Source organism: Lepidochelys olivacea (assembly GCF_965140295.1).
Source record: "Lepidochelys olivacea isolate rLepOli2 genome assembly, chromosome: 2".
NCBI classification, from domain to species: domain Eukaryota; kingdom Metazoa; phylum Chordata; order Testudines; family Cheloniidae; genus Lepidochelys; species Lepidochelys olivacea.
This window is the reverse complement of record NC_140412.1, coordinates 178,250,198-178,270,123: the sequence shown is the minus strand read 5'-3', so window position 1 is coordinate 178,270,123 and position 19,926 is coordinate 178,250,198. Positions and strand designations below refer to the sequence as shown.

General features: G+C 40.8%; 1 protein-coding gene across 5 annotated transcripts in view; it reads left to right on the top strand.

The window, feature by feature from the left end:
* The window catches only part of SUGCT (succinyl-CoA:glutarate-CoA transferase), a 485,165-nt gene extending 466,135 nt beyond the window's left edge, over positions 1-19,030 (top strand). For all 5 annotated transcript variants that reach the window (XM_084621188.1, XM_084621190.1, XM_084621191.1 and 2 more), the window contains one exon: positions 16,985-19,030. In XM_084621188.1, the coding sequence (XP_084477314.1) occupies positions 16,985-17,148 (164 nt within the window). In that variant the 3' untranslated portion in view covers positions 17,149-19,030. The remainder of the gene's footprint in view (positions 1-16,984) is intronic.
* The last annotated feature ends 896 nt before the right edge of the window (positions 19,031-19,926 follow it).

Sequence of the window (19,926 nt, the reverse complement as noted above, 5' to 3'; positions counted from 1 at the left end):
AGACATGCAGGATCAATGGTGGAATGCCAAGACAGATGAAATCCAGGGGTATGATGACTGTCATAAGTCCAAAGACTTCTATGCTGCTTTGAGAGACATGTGTGGTCCTACACATACCACTACAGTGTCTTTGAAGCGTGCTATTCACCTAAACCTGATCACTGACAAAGGATAAGTTTTTGGACATGGCAACAGCATTTCAGTGATATTTTGAACACAAGGTCCAACACCACAGATGAGGTACTAATAAGAGTAGTGGATCAGCCCCCATGGAACAACATGGACACAGCCCCATCCATTGTCACAAAGAACTGCAGGGCTTCCAGATCTTTTGACACTCCTGCAGAAATGTTCAAGTATGGACACAAGATCCTGCTAAAGTGACTGCATGGACTCCTCAATATATGGAGTTCTGAAGATGTACTGCAAGGCTTCAAAGACACCACCTTCGTCACCATATACATGAGGAAGGGTGAAAAGTCCAATTGTGGTAACTATTGTGGTATCTTGTTACATTGCTGGAAAGGGTCTGACCAGAATACTCTTTAATCTGCTACATAACATTGCTAATAATGTGCTATTGGAATCGCAATGCAGTTTTAGGCCAACATGAGAAACAGCAGACATGATATTTGTAGCCTATCAGATGCAGGATAAATACAGAGAACAGCAACAGGACCTTTGCACTGTCTTTATGGACCTGGCTAAAGCATTTGACATGGTCAGTAGACCTGGGATTTGGCAATTACGTGACTTTGATCGCCCAGAAAAATTCATCAACATTCTGAGGCTATTTCATGATGGACTGTTTGGACAAGTCTGCATAGATGTTCTGTCTGACCCATTTCCTATTGCTAATGGTAGGAAGCAGGGCTGTGTAATTGATCCACTCTTGTTTAATCTCTGCTATGCATCAGTGCCCAATGATGCTACAAGAGACCAAAATGTCGGTATCAGGACACATTTCTGATCTGCTAAAAACTTTAGTCAGAACCAGTTGTGATCTTCCATGAAGGTGTTTGAGGCAATTATTCATGAGCTGTTTTATGATGATGGCTGTGCTCTAGAGGCACATACTCTAGAAGAGATACTGATTACAGACAGATTCACAGAGTCTGCAGAAAGATATGGAGTGACAGTCTGAAAAAAAGACAGAGGGGATATATCAACCTGTTTCAGGGAATCCCTACTGTTATGGGGCGTGCATGCCCCTCACTGGTACTGCAGGGGTTAACTCCTCTCTCTGGGAAGAGGAGGCCATGCCCCCTCAGCCCTGCTGGGAATGCTTTGGCTGGAGACCAGATATAAAAGGGAGCAGCCCAGCTCATTCAGGGCTGACAGCTGGAGAGAAAGAAGGTGCGCTGCAGGCCCCTGCAGAAGGACCACTGGCACTTCAGGACACAGAGGCCAGCTGGATGGTGATGACCCATGAACCCCTGAGTCTGGGTGCCCCAGAAGAAGGATTGACCATGGGAACCCCAAGGTGGCACACCGCGGAGAAATGGGTAGAAAGTGACCCAGGGAAAATTTGCAAGGAATCGGTTATAGAACCAGAGACTAACTTGGCATGTTTTGGCAGGATCCCTGCTGAGCTGGTGGCAGGCAACCCCACCACCGCCATGGCCCTGGGTTTGGGACCTGGTGGAGTAAAGAGCCCAGGTCCCTCTACCCTGGCCCCCACCGATCCTGGGGCAGCATCCCACCTCACCAATCCCATTGACTCAGGCCGCTAGGCCACACAGCCCCAGTAGAGTAAGCGGCTATATTGACTCCGGCCATAAAGCTACCCCACCCCGGAAGAAGGGCAGCCGTGTTGACTTTGGCCATCAGACCACACTACCCCTGAGACCCAGAGTGGTCACACAGACTTGGCTGCGAGGCTATAGCAACCCTTACTCCACCCCAAAATGGGACAGGGCACTCATGCCCCACAACACCTACAAAAAACCAAGAGACACCATCAGCAACACACAGCTGAATGCTGTTGCAGATTCTGCTATATTGTCAAATGATATTACCATAGACAATAGATATTACCATAGACATAGAGCTGATAAGTCATATCAACAAAACGAGTTCATCATTTGGCAGAGAATCAGGCAGAGTCTGGCAGCAAAATGGTAGTAAGCTTCAAACCAAGGTAAAAGTCTAAAGCAGTTGTCCTGTTCAACTTGTTGTATGCATATGAGACCTGGACCTACTACAGGCATCACATTAAGCTCTAGATAAATTCCATTTACAACATCTGCATGCCATGCTGAGCAACAAATGGCAGGATAAAGCTACCAATAATGAGGTTCTGGAATGTAGTTGCTCCACAGGGATTGAAGCTATGCTTATCACATCACAGTTACGCTGAACTGGTCATGTGTTGAGAATGGACAACACCAGAATGCCAAAGCAGTTGCTGTATGGCAAACTTAAAGTGGGCAACTGCATACAAGGTGTGCAGAAGAAATACTTCACGGACACTGTGACAGGGTGTGACTCACCACTGCAGTGCCTTCTAATGGCTGTCCTGGGGATTAGCTATGTTAGCCAGTGCACCTTCCTCTGGTGATGTCACATCTGCTCCTGGACCTGTGTCATTCCAAGGACCACGATGTCCTCTTCAGGACACAGCCCTCCTGCTGTGCTGCACTTTGTGCTCCCCCATTCTGGGGGAATGTAACACAGTCTGACAGTCCAGCCACTTCCTCAGTGGCCAGTGGGGATGGGGGAGGAACCCAGACCCCCCACACTACTCCGGGTCCCAGCCCAGGGACCCTGTAGATGGTAGCCACATGATGCATACCCTCCAAACTCTCAGTACCTTTCTGTGGGCCACTTCCCTGCAGCTCTAGAACCTTCTTCAACCTTTACCTCAGCATGCCAGTCTTAGCAGCCAGCCAGGAGCTCTCTCTCATTCCCTGATCTTGCCCAGCACTGCTCTCACCAAGATTCTTCCTCCTGCAAGGCAGCCAGTCCTCCATCCTGGGAGCAACTGAAGCTGCTCTGTTCTGCAGCTCTTCTTATACGGGCCTGTCCAGCCCTGATTGGCTGCTCCCCACAACCCCTCTTCTATTGGCTGCTTTCTGTGCAGCCTCCCTAAGACTACATTCACCCCTTACAGGCCAGTGTGAGGCAAATGCCCCGTCACAGACGCACTGAAGCATAAATTGAAAGAGTGCAACATTGACAGCTGGGAGTTAACAACAACAGATAGATCACACTGGCCAGCAACAGTCAACAATGGAGTTACCCAGTCTGAGATTAATCACCGTATGGACCTTGAGGCAAAGAGGCCAAGTCATAAACAGCAGCAGACTCAGCATGCACAAATTGTGATCTCTTCCTTGGCATTAAGCTACCTATGCACTTCATGCGGAAAGGACTGTCACTTGCATATTGGCCTTTTTAGTTCACAAGGCGTAATACTGTCATCAGCATCATCTTCAGTCACTGAAACAGCAAAAAAGCAAAAAGATGTACCAAGCCTAGTGTTAAGGCTCTATTTAGTTGTAAATCAACATATTTTAAAGGTTATATCTACCAATGGGAATGCACCTTTCTTTATAACTGAAGTACAAATGGGAAAGTCAATTAAAATTGATCATTTAAATTGAGGCTTTCTACTTGGTGATTTTAAAATAATCCACCCTGTATGGAAGAGTGAGCGCTGCTCAGTCAGATTCAGTTGTCTTGTTTGGACATACAGTTCCAAGAATTTCCATGAAACTCATATTTGGATAGGTTGGCGGGTTGTCATTTACAGTGAAGACTTGGAATGATCAGGATTTGTTGGCTGCTATACAGATGAAGACTATAGTTGATTGAAAAAATTGACTAAACTTTTTTCTGTCAGAAAATGCTATTTCTTCAACATTGAAATGTTTTATGGAACTGTCTCAGTTTCTCAATGGGATCCCTTGATGTTATCATAAACGAAATAATAATTTCTAATCTAAACAAAAAGGAGAAGGTTTTTTTTTTATTTGACAAAAATCCCAAAACTTCCAGCTCATCTTCAAAAAAGGCAAAAATCCGATTTGTTTTTCCTTTGCAGGTCACTTGTAAGGAACAATTTAAAAAAACTAACAGTGCTTCTGTGTCACTTCTGCAATTAAATTATATTTTAAAAATGTGTGTGTGTATGGTATTTGTTGAAAGATTTTTGACATAAAATCAATATACCAAAGTCCGGCTTTCACAGGAAATTACTTTGACATATTCGAACCAAAAGCAAGTAACATAGTTAATAACTTACTGTAATATGTTTATTTGCTACAACAGGCAAAAATCCTGACATTTCATTCAAAAAGGTCTTTATCAAGGAGGAAAAATAAAAAAAAACCATGAAGGTGTTTATAAATTGATGACTTTTGAAACAGTTCAGTATTATTTATGGATGGTACCACAATGCATACTGTATATAACTGCTGGTATTTCATGTCTGGTCGTGGTGTTATGGATGTCTTGAAATTTGTGTGATGGAGGCATCCAAAAATGATCTGATTAGCTAGTCTGATACCTTGTGTCCTGTGTCTGACCATGACCAATGCTAGAGGCATCAGAACTCATGATTCACTTGTCTCTTTCAAGTACCACTGTGTTGTTAATTATGGTTTTGCAATTTGAACAATCTATAACAGTGGTGCCCAAACTTTTTCTGTCATACCCCACCTTACCAGTACTATCTGGCTGTGCCCCCTGCCTGACAGTTACTGCACAGCCAAGGTTTCCTCCGCAGTGGAGCTTGGGCTGAAGGCAGAGCTAGAGGCAGAACTGGGGATGGGGGAGCAGGTGGGGCTAGAGGCGGACCTGGGCAGGGGGCAGAGAGGGAATGAGGGCAGAGCTGGGCTGGGGGCAGAGTGGAGCTGTGGCTGGGGCTGCAGTTGGGCAGGGGGCGGGGTGTAGTGGAGCTGCAGTTGGGGTTGGAGCTGGGCTGGGGGCAGAGCGGCGCTGGGTGGAACTCCCTCCCCACCCCCTGTGGGCTGGCCTGGACTCCATTGCATGCCCTCCCCACCACCCAAATGTTTGTCTAGGGAGGTGTGCCCCACAGTTTGGGGACCAGTGATCTATACTCAGTAGATATTAGAGATGGGTGCAAGACACTAAATTTGCATCCAGATTTCACATCCACTCAGTTCAGGGGTTTGGGATTTTCAGTGATCCAGTTTGATAGCATTTGCCTAAGAAGAGGACTAAAGGGGAAGGACTTTTGGAATAAGTGAATTTTAAGGCAGTGAGTGTAAAGATTTGATGGATTTGGTCAGAGAGTGGGTTTCAACTCTAGGGTCGACAAAGAAAAAAGCCCAGAGCTGAGAATGAAAAAAAGTCATGTTCTGGCACCCAAGCTTAGTCTGGGTGAGTCTTCAGTATTCTGAGCTACTTTGAATGCCCAGTGTCTTCCACCTTGTCCCAACCAAGATTTTTTAATTAATCTATCATTCATGTCTGAAAAGTGGATGATATGGCTATCCATTTGTTTGGCAGTCATTCCTGAGTGTGGAGAATGTGCCCAACATGGGCAAATTATTTGCACTGAGCATCTATTCCTATTTATTTATCATTTTTATTTTTTTTTCAAATACAACAAATATACCAAAGTACAAGATTCATCATAATACATAATGTAAGTAAAGAGGGTTAGGATAAAGGGCGGGGAGTGGAAGTGATATATCTATCTGCAGGATCTGCATTAATCATAGACCTCTTAAACATCTGCCATTTTGAATTTTTGGGGCATGCCCTTTCTGTGGAATTCCAGTCGTTCATTAACTCTGAGGTCAGCCATACCACAGAGCCAGTCGTCAATGTTTGGTGGAGAGAGACTTTTCCTTTTTTTCAGGATTAATTTTTTAACAACCAAAACTCCACGATGGAACCACATCGTCTTGTTACCAGGTAACCTCCATGTATCAGGAATATATCTAGGAACAAAACTTAGGGTGGAGGGCTCCAATTTAGCATCCAATATGAAATTGGTCCTTTGACCCACCTCATACCAAATTCTTGATACAGGGACACCAAAGGCGTTACATTTCCAACAGTGGTCAGTGTTTATGAGGCCCACTGAAACCTGTCCCTTGCATAAAATGTTAAACCAAAATTTCAGAAATTCTTGGTGTTGAGACCACTACATAGGATTTGGGAATTTTTTTTAACAGTTTGATGAATTCATCCCAGTTGTGATATTGGACTTCCTGTGGGTCCTTAATCTTGAGGATTTTAATTTCTGGTGCAAGCATGATTCGGGTTCATTTACTGAAAAGTGTTTCACCCTGCAAGTTTGTTGTTTTGGAAATTATAAGCTTATTTGTTTATAAGTTAATAATTTGTTTGGTCAAGGTTAAGTGTGAAGTTGAGGGACGTGTAGACAGAAATCATATATAGATAGATGACAGTTTTCACTGGGCTTTTGTTGTGGATACAGAGCTGAGACTGACCTTGTCAGTGTCTTAAATGCTGTGCTCACTCTGTGTGCAAGGAGAGTAATGGGGAAGTTGTTGCAGTTGGTAGATTCTTCTGCAGATTCTGATACTCTAGCTCAGTGGTATTCAATTACATTTTCTGGGTGTCCAGATAAGGCAATGTCCAAATCTTGCATGGCCAAAAGGCTTGCCAGGTGCTTGCTCTTTAACGAAAGCACACCAATTCTTCACCTAGCTGGCAAGGATTGGCAATTAATGCCACGTGTGCCAAAGATGGCACTTTGGCTGACTTTTGCATGGCATGTAGACTGCTAGGCCAATCAGGGACATGTTTGGAAATGCACTTCAGTTTGTTTTCCTTCTGTTTATCATCATGCTATGTACAGGTAAAGTCTGTTTATCCGAATTCCAATTAATTGAAAATCCTGATTATCCGAATGAGTAGTGTGTCCCTCATGCACATTTGGGTAATCAGGATTTTCAGTCCCGAAGGTGGTGAGAGGGAGGGGAGTAGCTGCAGGAGACAAGAGCCTCCTTAGTGTTGCTTGAGGAGGAGAGATGGGAGGAAGAGGGAAGCAGTGGGGGAGCTGGGAGAGGCGCAGGGCAGCAGGAGGTCACTCCCCGCAGAGTCCATCCTGTCCCTGCCTCCTGCCTGAATCCGGCTCCTTCTCCCAGCTGGAGTCTGTTGTAAGGACAGCCCTGCTACTTGGCTCCAGCTCTGACCAAGGTTGGCCCCTCTACTCAGCTCTGGCTCTGCCTCAGGCTCCTGGCAACTCCAGCTCCTGAGCTCTGCTGTCCAGTTCCAGCTGCATCATCATCATCAGCATGCTCTGACCCACATCTTAGCGCCCCTCCCCATCCTCAGGCCAGCACCTGCCAGCTCAGAGGACACTCTGTAGTAGGGGCCCGGGGCAGGAAAGGGGCCACCTGGCAAGGGATTGCTAGAGCTGCCTTCAGTGAGGGCCTTCTGTTTGGCCTGCTGGGTGTCAGCTGTTCCTTCCTGCTCCCTGCTGGGGGCACCATTATAAGGGTGGCCTCACTTCCTGGCTCCAGCTGGCCAGGGCTGTTGGTGGCTCTGTCCCCTGTGCTCCCCTGCCACGCAGCCCTTTTCTCACCATGGCTGCAGAGCGTCCTCCAAGCTACTAGGTGTCTGCTTGGGTGGAGGCTAGGGGAAAGCACTCAGAGATGGGTCAACTTGGGGGTGGTGCAGCTGGGACCAGCAGGGATTCAGTGCAGGGGTTGGAGCCGAGGGTGAGCCAGAGCCAGGTAGTGGGACCATCCTTATAGTGGAGCCCTTAGCAAGAAGCAGGATGGAACAGGTTGGTGGGTCAAACAGAAGGCCTGGTGGACCAGATCTGGCCCTCTCTTGCCTTTGTCCTTATTGCTCGGTTAAATAATAACAAATAATCACAAACCTCAACCTAAATATTTTCCTAAGCTTGGCTGTTCCAGGCACTGATTTGCTTTGCTTCAAAAACACTCTGATTCCTCTTACATCCTGGGTTGGAGTTAGTGGGACCCACCTTCCAACATGAGTTATTTGTTGAGTTATGAAGTTACTTGTCTTAGTGCAAGGTTCTAAAACCTGACATTAAGGTGATTCTGCGGAAGAGGCCTGCTTTCCTGTGTAGTGTCATGGTGTTACAGTCCTGTCATGGAATTTTGTGTAGTGTTCCTCAAGCCCGTTTTGGCTTTAGTTCTCTTATATTTCTGTAAGGTTTGGGTCATCAATATTAAACAAAGGCAGTTATATATAATATCTTGATCATGGGCAGATTTTAGATATTGAAATGCAGTCAAAGCTGATTTTTACCATCTTCAAAAATATTGTCAGACTGTAGCCGATACCTGAGCTGAATATTCATTATGCTTGCTATTGTACAGTTCTCGCTCGTAGTCTGGTGTTGTGGCATTGTGGTTTTCAGTTATGCTTGCCTTTGTGCAATTGAGGCTACTTCAATATGCTGTATCCTGGGCTGCAGAAAAATTCTTATACGGTGCCTGTGGCTGGTGCAAAATGCTACAGCATGGTTACTTATTGGAAAGACATGAAGGTGATTCTGTTTATTAAGTACTATGTACTTTGCTCTGCATCTCTGAAGGGATTTCAAGGATCTAACTTTCACTTCTAATACCAGTAATAAATTGAGTCAGAATTATCTTACTGAGCATCCAGCAGCCTATATAGTGTACCAGCTCAGAATGGCGAAGGATTTTATCTCTTGTTGCTTGCACTAATACAGGTAAATGGAGCTTTTGGTGCTCAAACTATGACTTAGACAGGTCTTATCTTTGCTTCTGCAGTCCTTCATCTCAGAAATGCCCTGTGACAAATTCCAAGGAGTGCCACATATTTAACCTTTTTTGAATAGACACTTAATTTTAATTCTCTAAGGCCCTTTCTATGGTATGATGATGTTTCAGTGGTTTTATCTGTTTTTATCTTATGTTTTAATGTGTTTGATGTGTCTTAACTTTATTGCTTTGTTTGGCGCCTGGAATTCTATGGCAGATAGGCGTCAAATAAATAGAATTTATTATGGTGATGTTGAGTTCAAGTACTGGGGAGGACTGTGAGACAGCTTAGTACTGTAGCTATCGTAATTTTAACTGATATAAAAGCTTGACTAATTGTTGCATTATTAAGCCTTGAAGATTAAGCAGTATCTTCAGCGTATATCTTAGCAATGCGCCAAAGAAGTCAAAATAAAGTAGCTGTAGTGTAGAATTTCAGACGTAGTAAAAGAAATGGTGAGTTTGTGTTTACTTGAGGCTGAAAATGTGGCACCTAAATCCTAATTTAAAAGAAAAAAGGAAGTCTAATCTAAGCAACTCTTTTTACTTCACTCTTTTCTTCACGTGGTCTTGTCCATTTATTACACAATACTAGTCCACTGAGGTGTAGTGTAGTGATTAGAGCAAGGGGCTGGGAGTCACAATTCCTGTATTCTACTTGCAGCTCCCTTTTGGACCTCAATCCAGTGTGTCCATACTGCTGCATTTGGGCACAGCAGCCCACCAACACAGCACCCATTGAAGCTGTGTAACCTTGATCAAGGCAATTCACCTGTTTGTGCCTCAAGGGGTAGTAATCATTACCTCAGAGGTGAGTTTTATTAACATTTGTATAGCATTTGATGGTCTGATTTCTGGAATCTAGTTCTTTGAAGAGTTGGCAATGATGTCCACTAGGGTTCTAGGATTGCTAAGGCCTAACTCTGCAGCCTTTACCCACTCTTAACTGACACTGAAGTCAAGTGGAATTTTACATGAGGAAAGAACATGGAATCATTAATGATAGATCATAGGTAGCCCCTGTGAATGGATGTAGCTAAATTTAGAACAATATAAAAATGAAATGCCATATGACTAATGATGTACCAAATAATAACTGATCAAGGAATGCATATATTTTATGGTTACTGTGTAATTTTCTTGTGTAGTCCTAGTCTGTAATGTAACTTTCTATAGAAGATACTGAGATATATTGGTTTTCTCTATACTGAACATCTGATTTTTACAAATTCTTAGATTACAATTTGACTGTACAGCAAAAGAGAATAGAAGTCCCTATTTACAAATTAGAGGAAAGCGCCGCCTTTTATCCTTAAAAATGCTATAACTTGGTATATATTACAATTTAGTGTTGCTTATATCTGGTTTGGCTTTAGAATTTCTGCTTTGGTACCAGTTTTCCTGAATTATTTTAGAGTAATCTGCAGAATCACATGAAACTTTTAAGTATATAATTTGCCTGTTTTTATGTAAAATAAATGCATTTATACAATTTCTTGAAATCAGGCATGCAGCCACTTTTAAGAATAGCTCATAAATGTAACGGGTTTTTGCACCAAAGAATATTGTTTTTGTAAAAATCTCGTATGATGACTAGATTGTGTCTGGGATTAAGGAATACCTTTAAACTCCTTTGTCATCAAACTGATTACTGTCTTTCTGGTGTCTGTTTCTACAGTGCCTAGCATGTACTGTGGCCCCTCGGCACTATGGAAATAATAATAATAACAACCAATATTATTTAATGTCAGTACTAGGGCTGTCAAGCGATTAAAAAAATTAATTGTGTGATTAATCATGCTGTTAAACAATAGAATACCATTTAGTTTAAATATTTGTTGATGTTTACTACATTTTTAAATATATTAATTTCAATTACAAAACTGAATACAAAGTATACAGTGCTCACTTTATATTTATTTTTGGTTACAAATATTTGCACTGTAAAAATAAAAAAAATATTTTTCAATTCACCTCATACAAGTACTGTAGTGCAGTCTCTTTATCATGAAAATTAAATTTACAAATGTAGAATTATGTACCAAAAAAGGCGTTCAAAAATAAAACAATGTAAAACTTTAGAGCCTACAAGTCCAGTCAGTCCTACTTCTTGGTCAACCAATCACTCAAACAAACAAGGTTGGTTACAATTTGCAGGAGATAATCCTGCCCGCTTCTTGTTTATAATGTCACCTGAAAGTGAGAACAGGCATTCATATGGCCCGGTTGTAGCTGGCGTTGCAAGATATTTATGTGCCAGATGCACTAAAGATTCATATGTCCCTTCATGCTTCAACCACCATTCCAGAGGACATGCTGATGATGGGTTCTACTTGATAACAATCCAAAGCAGTGCAGACTGACGTATGTTCATTTTCATCATCTGAGTCAGATGCCACCAGCAGAAGTTTGATTTTCTTTTTTGGTGGTTTGGGTTCTGTAGTTTCCACATCAGAGTGTTATTCTATTAAGACTTCTAAAATCATGCTCCACACCTCGTGCCTCTCAGATTTTGGACGGCACTTCAGATTCCTAAACCTCGGGTTGAGTGCTGAGGCTATTTTTAGAAATCTCACATAGGTACCTTCTTTGCGTTTTTGTCAAATCTGCGATGAAAGTGTTCTTAAAATGAACATGTGCTGGGTCATCATCCGAGACTGCTATAACATGAAATATATGCAGAATGTGGGTAAAACAGAGCAGGAGACATACAGTTCTCCCCCCAGGGAGTACAGTCACAAATGTAATTGATGCATTTTTTTTTAACAAGCATCATCAGCATGGAAGCATATCCTCTGGAATGGTGGCCAAAGCATGAAGGGGCATATGAATGTTTAGCATATGTGGCAGGTAAACGCCGATGACAAAAACTTGCAATGCCGGATACAAAAGTGCCATGCGAATGTCTGTTCTCACTTTCAGGTGACATTGTGAATAAGAAGCAGGCAGCAGTGTCTCCCGTCAATGTAAACAAACTTGTTTGTCTTAGCGATTGGCTGAACAAGAAGTATGACTGAGTGGATCTGTAGGCTTTAAATTTTTACACTGTTTTGTTTTTGAGTGCAGTTATGTAACCAAAAAAAAATCTGCATTTGTAAGTTACATTTTCACAATAAGAGATTGCACTTAAGTACTCGTATGAGGTGAACTGAAAAATACTATTTCTTTTGTTTATCATTTTTATAGTACATATATTTGTAATAAAAAATAATTATATAAAGTGAATACTGTGCACTTTGTATTCTGTGTTGTAATTGAAATCAATATTGAAAATGTAGAAAAACATCCAAAAATATTTAATAAATTTCAGTTGGTATTCTATTGTTACAAGTCCAATTAATCGCGATTAATTTTTTTTAGTTAATTGCGTGAGTTAACTGTGATTAATTGACAGCACTAGTCAGTATCCATTTCCTTTTCTTTCTTTATGGTTCTTATATAAAGCCCACTGATGTCAATGCAGACTACCACAGTTTTAAAATATCATCAGTATTTACACAGACAAAAAACAGAAGTGAAAACAGAAGACAGTTAACTACGTAAGTCTTATGAGTCTTTTCAGATTTTTGTGCATGAAGGAATTTTGCAGTCATAGGGCATTTCTGCTATGTAAAAGTGCAATGTAAAACTAGTATCTTCCTATGTTTCTCCATGTGTTTATTCAGAATCAGAACTGTTGGCGTAAGTGAGAGAAATAATTTTTTGCTACTTATAATTTTTGCTGGTCAAAATTTGGAATTTACTATCTGTGAGAAATTCTGACATTTAAAGGAAGGTTTGATTTTGTTTTAGAATCAAACTAGCCATTTTGAAATTTCCAATATCAAAATAGTTTCATTTAAGAAAAATCAGACAGTTTTGGTTTGATTTTCTTTTGAAATGATGCAATCAGCTGCCCCGACTTCTGTGAAGACCCCAGGTTGCCCTGACTCCTCTCTCTGGCTTGGATTCTCAGTGCTTTCAGGATCTTTAGTACGTCCTGCAGACCCCTGCTAGAGCCAAGGCATCTAGGCTCCTGGCTCTGCAACCGGGAGCCTATAAGTCCTGGGGTCCCCAGCCTCAAGGCAGTCCACCTAGCGGGTATTCTCCAGACCTGCGGACCCTGGAATCTCCAGGTTCTCCAACAGCCCACCAGGCAAGCTGTAGGAAACTAGGCAGGTTTCTGACAGAAACTGCATGGTAGGAAAAGTTCTGTTGGAATCTTTGTCTGTCTTTCGGTGAACATTTGTCAAAATTGAAACGTTTCCATGAAACATTTCAGTTTTGATGAATTGGCATGTTCTGTTTAAAAACAGTTTTTTTGGAAAATTCCTGACCAGTGCTGCTTGCCACTTCTGTTATCCCTACAGAACAGAGCCGGATGGTATTTCTTCTTCAGTAAATTCAGTCAGACAGTTTATTATGTTCTTATTTTAGGGCCACTCAGCAACATCTCTGCACACCCTTTGCTGGCTTTGGGTTTTGAACAGGTGTCATTGACAGCAAAGATTTGTTTGTAGAACTTTTATTACTAGTGACGATGCACAGGAAGGAAAGAACTCTGGTTGACTTTCAGCTCCAAGTGGAATTTGCAAGGCTGGAAGATAGGATAAAAGTCTAGCTACTTGTCAACTGAGTACATTTCCCCTGAAAGTCAGTGAATAAATGTTACATTTTTTTCTACCTTTTTTTAGTCAGTTGTGATCCAGAAACACAATGTACAAAATGTCCTGCTGGAAGTCATGGAGAGACAATAAATATAGAACCCCAACGTCATTTTTACAATCACTTTTCAGAGGAGAACTATACTTAGAATCTTAAGTAGTTATTCTTGCTATACATATCAGAACATTTTGTATTTGCTGTGTTTATGGATGAGAGCTGATAAAATGGAAGGGAAAAATACGTGATTTATGTGGGGCTAGAAAGGCCTTAGGGCTGGATTTGGAGAAGGGTATACTTGCATGCAAACAATTATGTAGTTACTGAAACTCAAAAGATTTATTTTAGGATCGATCATTTGTCTAACATCTGGAACCTGTAAGAAATTAAAAGCAGACATTGGTATGCAATATACTCTTCTCTCTGATCAAGCACATTAGATTAATATCACTTTGGGTTCTTTCTGGTTATCTTTCATGCCCACACATATAATCACTCTTCTCTTCCGTAAAATATCTTTCACCTAGTGCAGTTTATCATAATTAAGAGCCTAGTTTTGCAATGTGTAACCAAAACGGGCATTCCTATCCCACATTTGGACATTTAAATCAGCATGATTGCTTGTGAATGCTCTTTCGACATGCCATAAGGCCAGGTTAGAGTTTGAGCCAGCATAAGATTTTCTAAAAATTATGATGATCATTTTCTAATACAAAAGGTATTGTTCCTAGCATGAGGCAATTCTATTTGAACTTCATTATGATGGCTAAATATTAATTAATCACTGGACTGTAATTTTACATTTAATATAGGCAAACAGAAGATAGTCCCATTCAGTAATATATATGCTTGGTGCTTCCAAAGGGCTACTCTCCCAAAGATGAGGAAACTTATGCACAAAATGGACTTCGAAGAAAAATATAGAAAGAAAAATGAGAATTAAAATTGGGAGTTCTTTAAGACAACTGCATTAGATGGCCCAAAAGCCAAAATTACACGGTCAAGAAAGAGGATAAAAGTCCATCCTGATTCAGTGGAGAAATGAAGGCAGCAATTAGCCACCATAACAAATGGAGAAAAGAGGAACCAGAAAACAATCAATATATACTAAAAGTAATGAAATGTAAAAAATTGATACGGGAAGCTAAAGACACCAGGAAAAATTCATGGCTAGCAGATTTAGGACAAGAAGAAGGAGTTTTCTAAAGTATATTAGGAACAACAAAAAAATCTCAACAACTGTATCAGCTTATTACTAGATGAAGTTGGTAAAATAAGGAGTCAGAAAAGGCAGGCCAGTTAGTCTGACATCAATCCTGGGTAAAATAATGGAAAAGCTGATGCAGGATTCAATTGTTATAGAATTAAAGGCGTATAATTAATTCCAGTCAACATGGTTTTATGAAAATTTGGTCTTGTCAAACATATCTGATTTCATTCTTCAATGAGATTACAAGTTTGGTTAATAAAGATAGAGGCATAGAAGTAATATAATGTAAGGTGTCTGATTAAAAATTAGCACTACGCGGTATCAATAAAATACACATTAAATGGATTAAGAACTGGCTAACCAAGAGATCTCAAAAATTAGTTGTCAATGGGGAATCATCACTGAATGCAGATGTTTCTAGTGGGGTTCCACAGGAATCAGGACTATACATGATGCAATTCAATGTTTTTATCAATGATCTGGAAGTAAATATAAAATAATTGCTGACGACATTTGTCGATGACAAAATGATTGGAGAGAGTTAAATAATGATGAACACAGACCAGTCATAAAGTGTGCTAAGTTGGGTCCATTCAAACAAAATGCCTTTTAATACAACCAAATGCAATATCATACATCCAGGAAGAAGGAACGCAGGTCACCCACAATGGTTGGGTGACTGTATCCTGGAAAGCAGTGACTCTGGAAAGGATTTGGGGATTATAGTGGATAAACAACTCAACATTAGTGCCCAGTGTGATGCTGTGGCAAAAAGCATTAATGTTATCCTTGGGTGTATAAATAGGGGAGTAATGAGTAAGAGTAGGGAGTTGATTTTTACCTCTGTATACCGTATTGGTGAGACCAATACTAGAATTCTGCATAGAGTTCTGCTGTCCACATTTTAAAAAGTATGTTGACATTTTGGAAAGGTGCAGAAAAGAGCCACCAAAATTATTTGAGAGGCTGGAGAAAATGCCTTACAATGAGATACTTAAAGAGCTCAATCTGTTGAGCTTATTAAAAAGAAGCATGAGAGCTGCATTTATTACAGTGTGTTGACTTTATGACCCTGACTCCATCCTCCTCCATTTAGGGGCATGTTGGAATAGTGCAGAGGCAGGGATGGGGCATATTGGGAGTGAAAGATAGGAGGACTGAAGCATGCCATACTCTGGCAAGCTCAGATGAGTGGAGCAGTGCTTAGGGAACTGTTCATTTAGCACAAGTTAGAGCAGCCCTGTAACTGCTATACCTTATACTGGGGCTGGTTCAGACCCCAGCCAGCCCTAAGAGTTGGCAGAAAGGTGTCCTCATGCCAATTTCTTACCCCTCACACTTCCTTAAGATTTCACACTCAGTGCACCTAAGAATGAGTTCTTTCTGTTCAAAAAAAGGGAAGGGAAAGTCATCAGAAAAATAGTGTCCAATTATTGTTTTGGAATCGTTTTCATAAATAAGTTTCACTATGTCTTTCCTCTTTCTCATTCAAATGTTTCTTTCAGAACTAAGTCAAAAGGACCGAGTTTGGGGTGATAAATTGCTATGTGATTTTCTTTACATATCTAAATGGAGGCATTAGTGTTACATGCAGAATAACAGAGAAGTAACTGTGCACGATGCAGCTTGTCAGCTGTTATGGTGATATAATACAGGATACGATTGTGAACAGAGGATGTCCTTTGGGAAATCATCCAAAAAATCATTGTTGAATTTTGTAGTGAAGAAAAGTTTTGGATTGGCCAGTCTGGAAATTTAGCATCCTTCATTTCTCCAAAGAGCAGATACAGTGCTAGAAGTGCCATTGTACATTTCCCTGCAAATACGCCTCAATTCAGGCCTCAGAGGGAGAGTGTCATTTGTTCTTCATGCCCATTCAGTGTTGGCCTCTGTGCTGAGACTGCCAATAATTGTGCCAGTTGTTATTTGGGCATTTGTCCACGAGGAAGTAAATTTAGAGCACCATTTGGCTACCCAGTGGGCACCAACCAATCATCAGAGTAATGACTGAACAGAGAGTAGAAGTGAAAGGCCCTGGTATACCATTGCCAACTTCCAAAGTCATCCAGTTACCTTCAAATGGTGCACCTTCAGGTGCAAGTGTTTTGGAGCCTCTCCCAACTCCCATTAAAATCAATGGAAAAACTCCCTTTCAGTTTAGTCATGGGCAACTGGACTGAGCCCTGAGTGAATTAATGTTGCATTCATGTGAATGACATACAACTGGATTACGGGTGTGTTCTTTTAATGTGGAATTTGTTCGATAAACACAAATATATTTTTAAAAGGTAAGCTTATTTTCAAATATAATATTTGTTGGATAACCATCACATAAACCAACACAAAGTAGTCCAACGTAGCCTTAAATACTAGCACGTGTTATCAGTCATTCAGATAATTTCTCCTGATGTCCATTCTTTTACAGGACCAGCTGTCAGATACAGTGAATTCAGTGCATCAAAGCCCAAGCCTCCCCCTCTTGTTGGACAGCACACGGTGGAGGTACTGAAGAGTGCACTGGGGTATGAGGATAATGCCATCGAGGAACTTCTCAGGACTGGTGCAGTTGTTCAGCATGAAGTCAAGTGAAGAGTTTTAACTCTAATCTGTCATGCTGAGTTCATGTTGCTTGTTCTTCTCTTGGATCCCTGCAAGTCTCCCAAGGAAATTCAAAGGAGGAGACATAATTTAATTCTTAATTTTCTTCCTTGTGTTCGGAATGAATCTAACACTGACATAACTAAAGCAATCCGGTATTTACTGTATGAAAGAAATGTGTGGGGGGGTAAATGTTCCGATTACAGAATCCTATGTGGCTAATCATTTCCTATATTTTTGTCTGGGGAATGTAATTCTTATCTTAATCATGATATTTGCCCAAATGGTTGTCCCCTGAAAGACAGAGTCTGTGAAAAGAAGCAGATCCTTGAAACACTTGCATGCTGTGATCTCCATTTGCACATAAGCTACTTTTTAAAACAGTTTAGCATGAAATCAAAGTTGTGAGCAAATTGATGGCCCCTGTGATTGATTTTAAACAGAATTCTGAGCACATGAGCTCTTTGTTAATCTCTAATTTAAACCTCGTTGAAGTGCCTATTGTAAAACTGACTTCTATTCCCATGTTTAGTTGTGTAAATATTTGCTTTACATTACATAGTATTGCTATGGCAATCCCAGAGTGTGTAGCAGAAATAAACCTTGACTGTTGCATTTTTCCAGTTACACAAAGAGCATTTTCGAAGCCCAGTTGAAAGTCAAAACATGAATGAATGGTACTGGTCTTTTGTGATTTTATTCAACGAGGCTCTCAGTATTTTTAATTGGATGTGGAGCCAAACCAGAACCACATATCTGTACGCCATGTGCCAAAGTTTGGAGGAAGTTTGGGTATGGCTCTGTGTGCTGCTCCACATCTCTTTAAATGGCCATGACCTCAATTCCATTTTACTAGGAGGAAAATTTAGATCTGAATCCAAATTTTTGGCTCAGGCCTATGTCTATGGTTAAAACAGAGCCGGATTCTACCGGCCTTGGTCAAATTCAGTTCAGTAGATCTACTCAGAGAGTAAGGTATTACTATTATGAATTAGGGTGAAAGAATCTGGCCCATAATAAATACCAAGCAAGAGATTAAATAAAAGCCACTTCTCCTATACAAATTGATTTGGCAGTTCTTCAGCCACAGAAGAAATGCCATGCCTCAGTATCCAAGCATATAATTTACAACTAAAGAAAACTCTGCATGGGAACGTTCTCAGCTTTGTTGTGTGCATCAGTGGAGTGAGGCAATGCCCTGTTATTCCTAGAACTAAAGAAAAGTAACCGAAACTGACATTCGGCAAATAATGTCCATATTTTCCCCGACATATCGGAAACAGGCCTGGCATTATAACTAGACTGTCACTTTCTTTCCACTTTAACAAACAGCATCCTCTGTATTACATTTGAACTTCACAACTGTATATTGCCTTCTGGGAACAAAAAAAAAGTTATCATGTAACCAAGTTGAAATGCATATTGCGGTTGCTCATTTTTGGAGCTCTGTGTTTTTGGTTCATTTGCTTGCTTGTTTTGTTGTGTTCTTTCTTTTCAGATCTTCTCCTAATCGTTTTTTTTCATGTATTGCATTCCTGGCACCAGACCTAACACTCTGCTCATGTGTTAAAGGCATAAGGAGATTCTGGACTAGTAACTTCCTAAATAAATATAGAAATAAGTGTGCACTGAGAGTCAAACGAACAGGGAGACCGTAGGGGTAGAACTAGGATCTGAGAAAAGGGTTGCTAGGCATTACCATGTAATCCACCTTTAGTTCAAGAGGATCAGCTAGTTTACTGAGAGAAACACTGATTTGAAGTGAGCTTCAGATAAAATGGATAATCTGGTATTAAACTGAGTTTTGTTTATTGCTGCAAACTATTTCACACTATCAAATCATGTTTACAAATAAATGTGTTGTTTCCACTTATTGAGGCCCATTCTTTTTCCTTTTTCTACGAACTGAATACATAAATAAGATACCATAAAATCACACTCAGTTTAGTTCAAGGCTTTCTAAGGGATCTTTTTTCAGGGGTGTACCAAGCTATGGAAAGAATTAGGTGCTAGATTCTCAGTTAGAGCAAATTGGTGTAGCTCCATTGACATGAACAGTATAATGCTGATTTACACCAGCTTAGGATCTGGCCCATTAACTTCAATGTATTTGCTCCAATGTGCCAACACAGTTTCTCTTTGCTCCCCTTTTAAGTGTTTTCCCCACCAATATTTTGACATTCAGATAGCAGACATTCAGAGGAGATAACCTGAGGCATGATTTGCCTCACTTGCAGTAGTCAGTTCAACAAGGACAGTGCTAATCCTGTTACTGCTGCTTATTGGGAGAGAAGTCACAGGAGGTTCTGTAAATAAATAGACTGAAACTAACTATCTACATGTTGGAAGACCAGAAAACCTGATGTGGCTAAAAGTCTTTAAGTAGTTGGAAGTCTAGGAGCCTACAAAGCTCCCATAAACCTCAGAGGTCTGCTGCTACAACCCTTGAGCTCACACTTGCAGGATCTGGCCCCAGGGTTTTATGCTGTCTGAAGTCCCATCAGACAATTGTCTTGATATTGCCCACTGTCACTGGAGTAGCAACATTTTCTTTTAAAAGACCCCAAACACACACAAAGATTATTTATGAAAATACACTGCACTCTTCCAAGCAATTCTCAAATATATGCAGAGTAGAAATCAACGGATACATAGTTTTAAACAGCTCTCCTTTGTTCTGCAAAAGTAGAAATCAATCATTACATGGGAATTGAGGTTTAAGAAAACTAGATCCCTGCAATTTTGAACATAGGTAAGTAGCTAGTCATG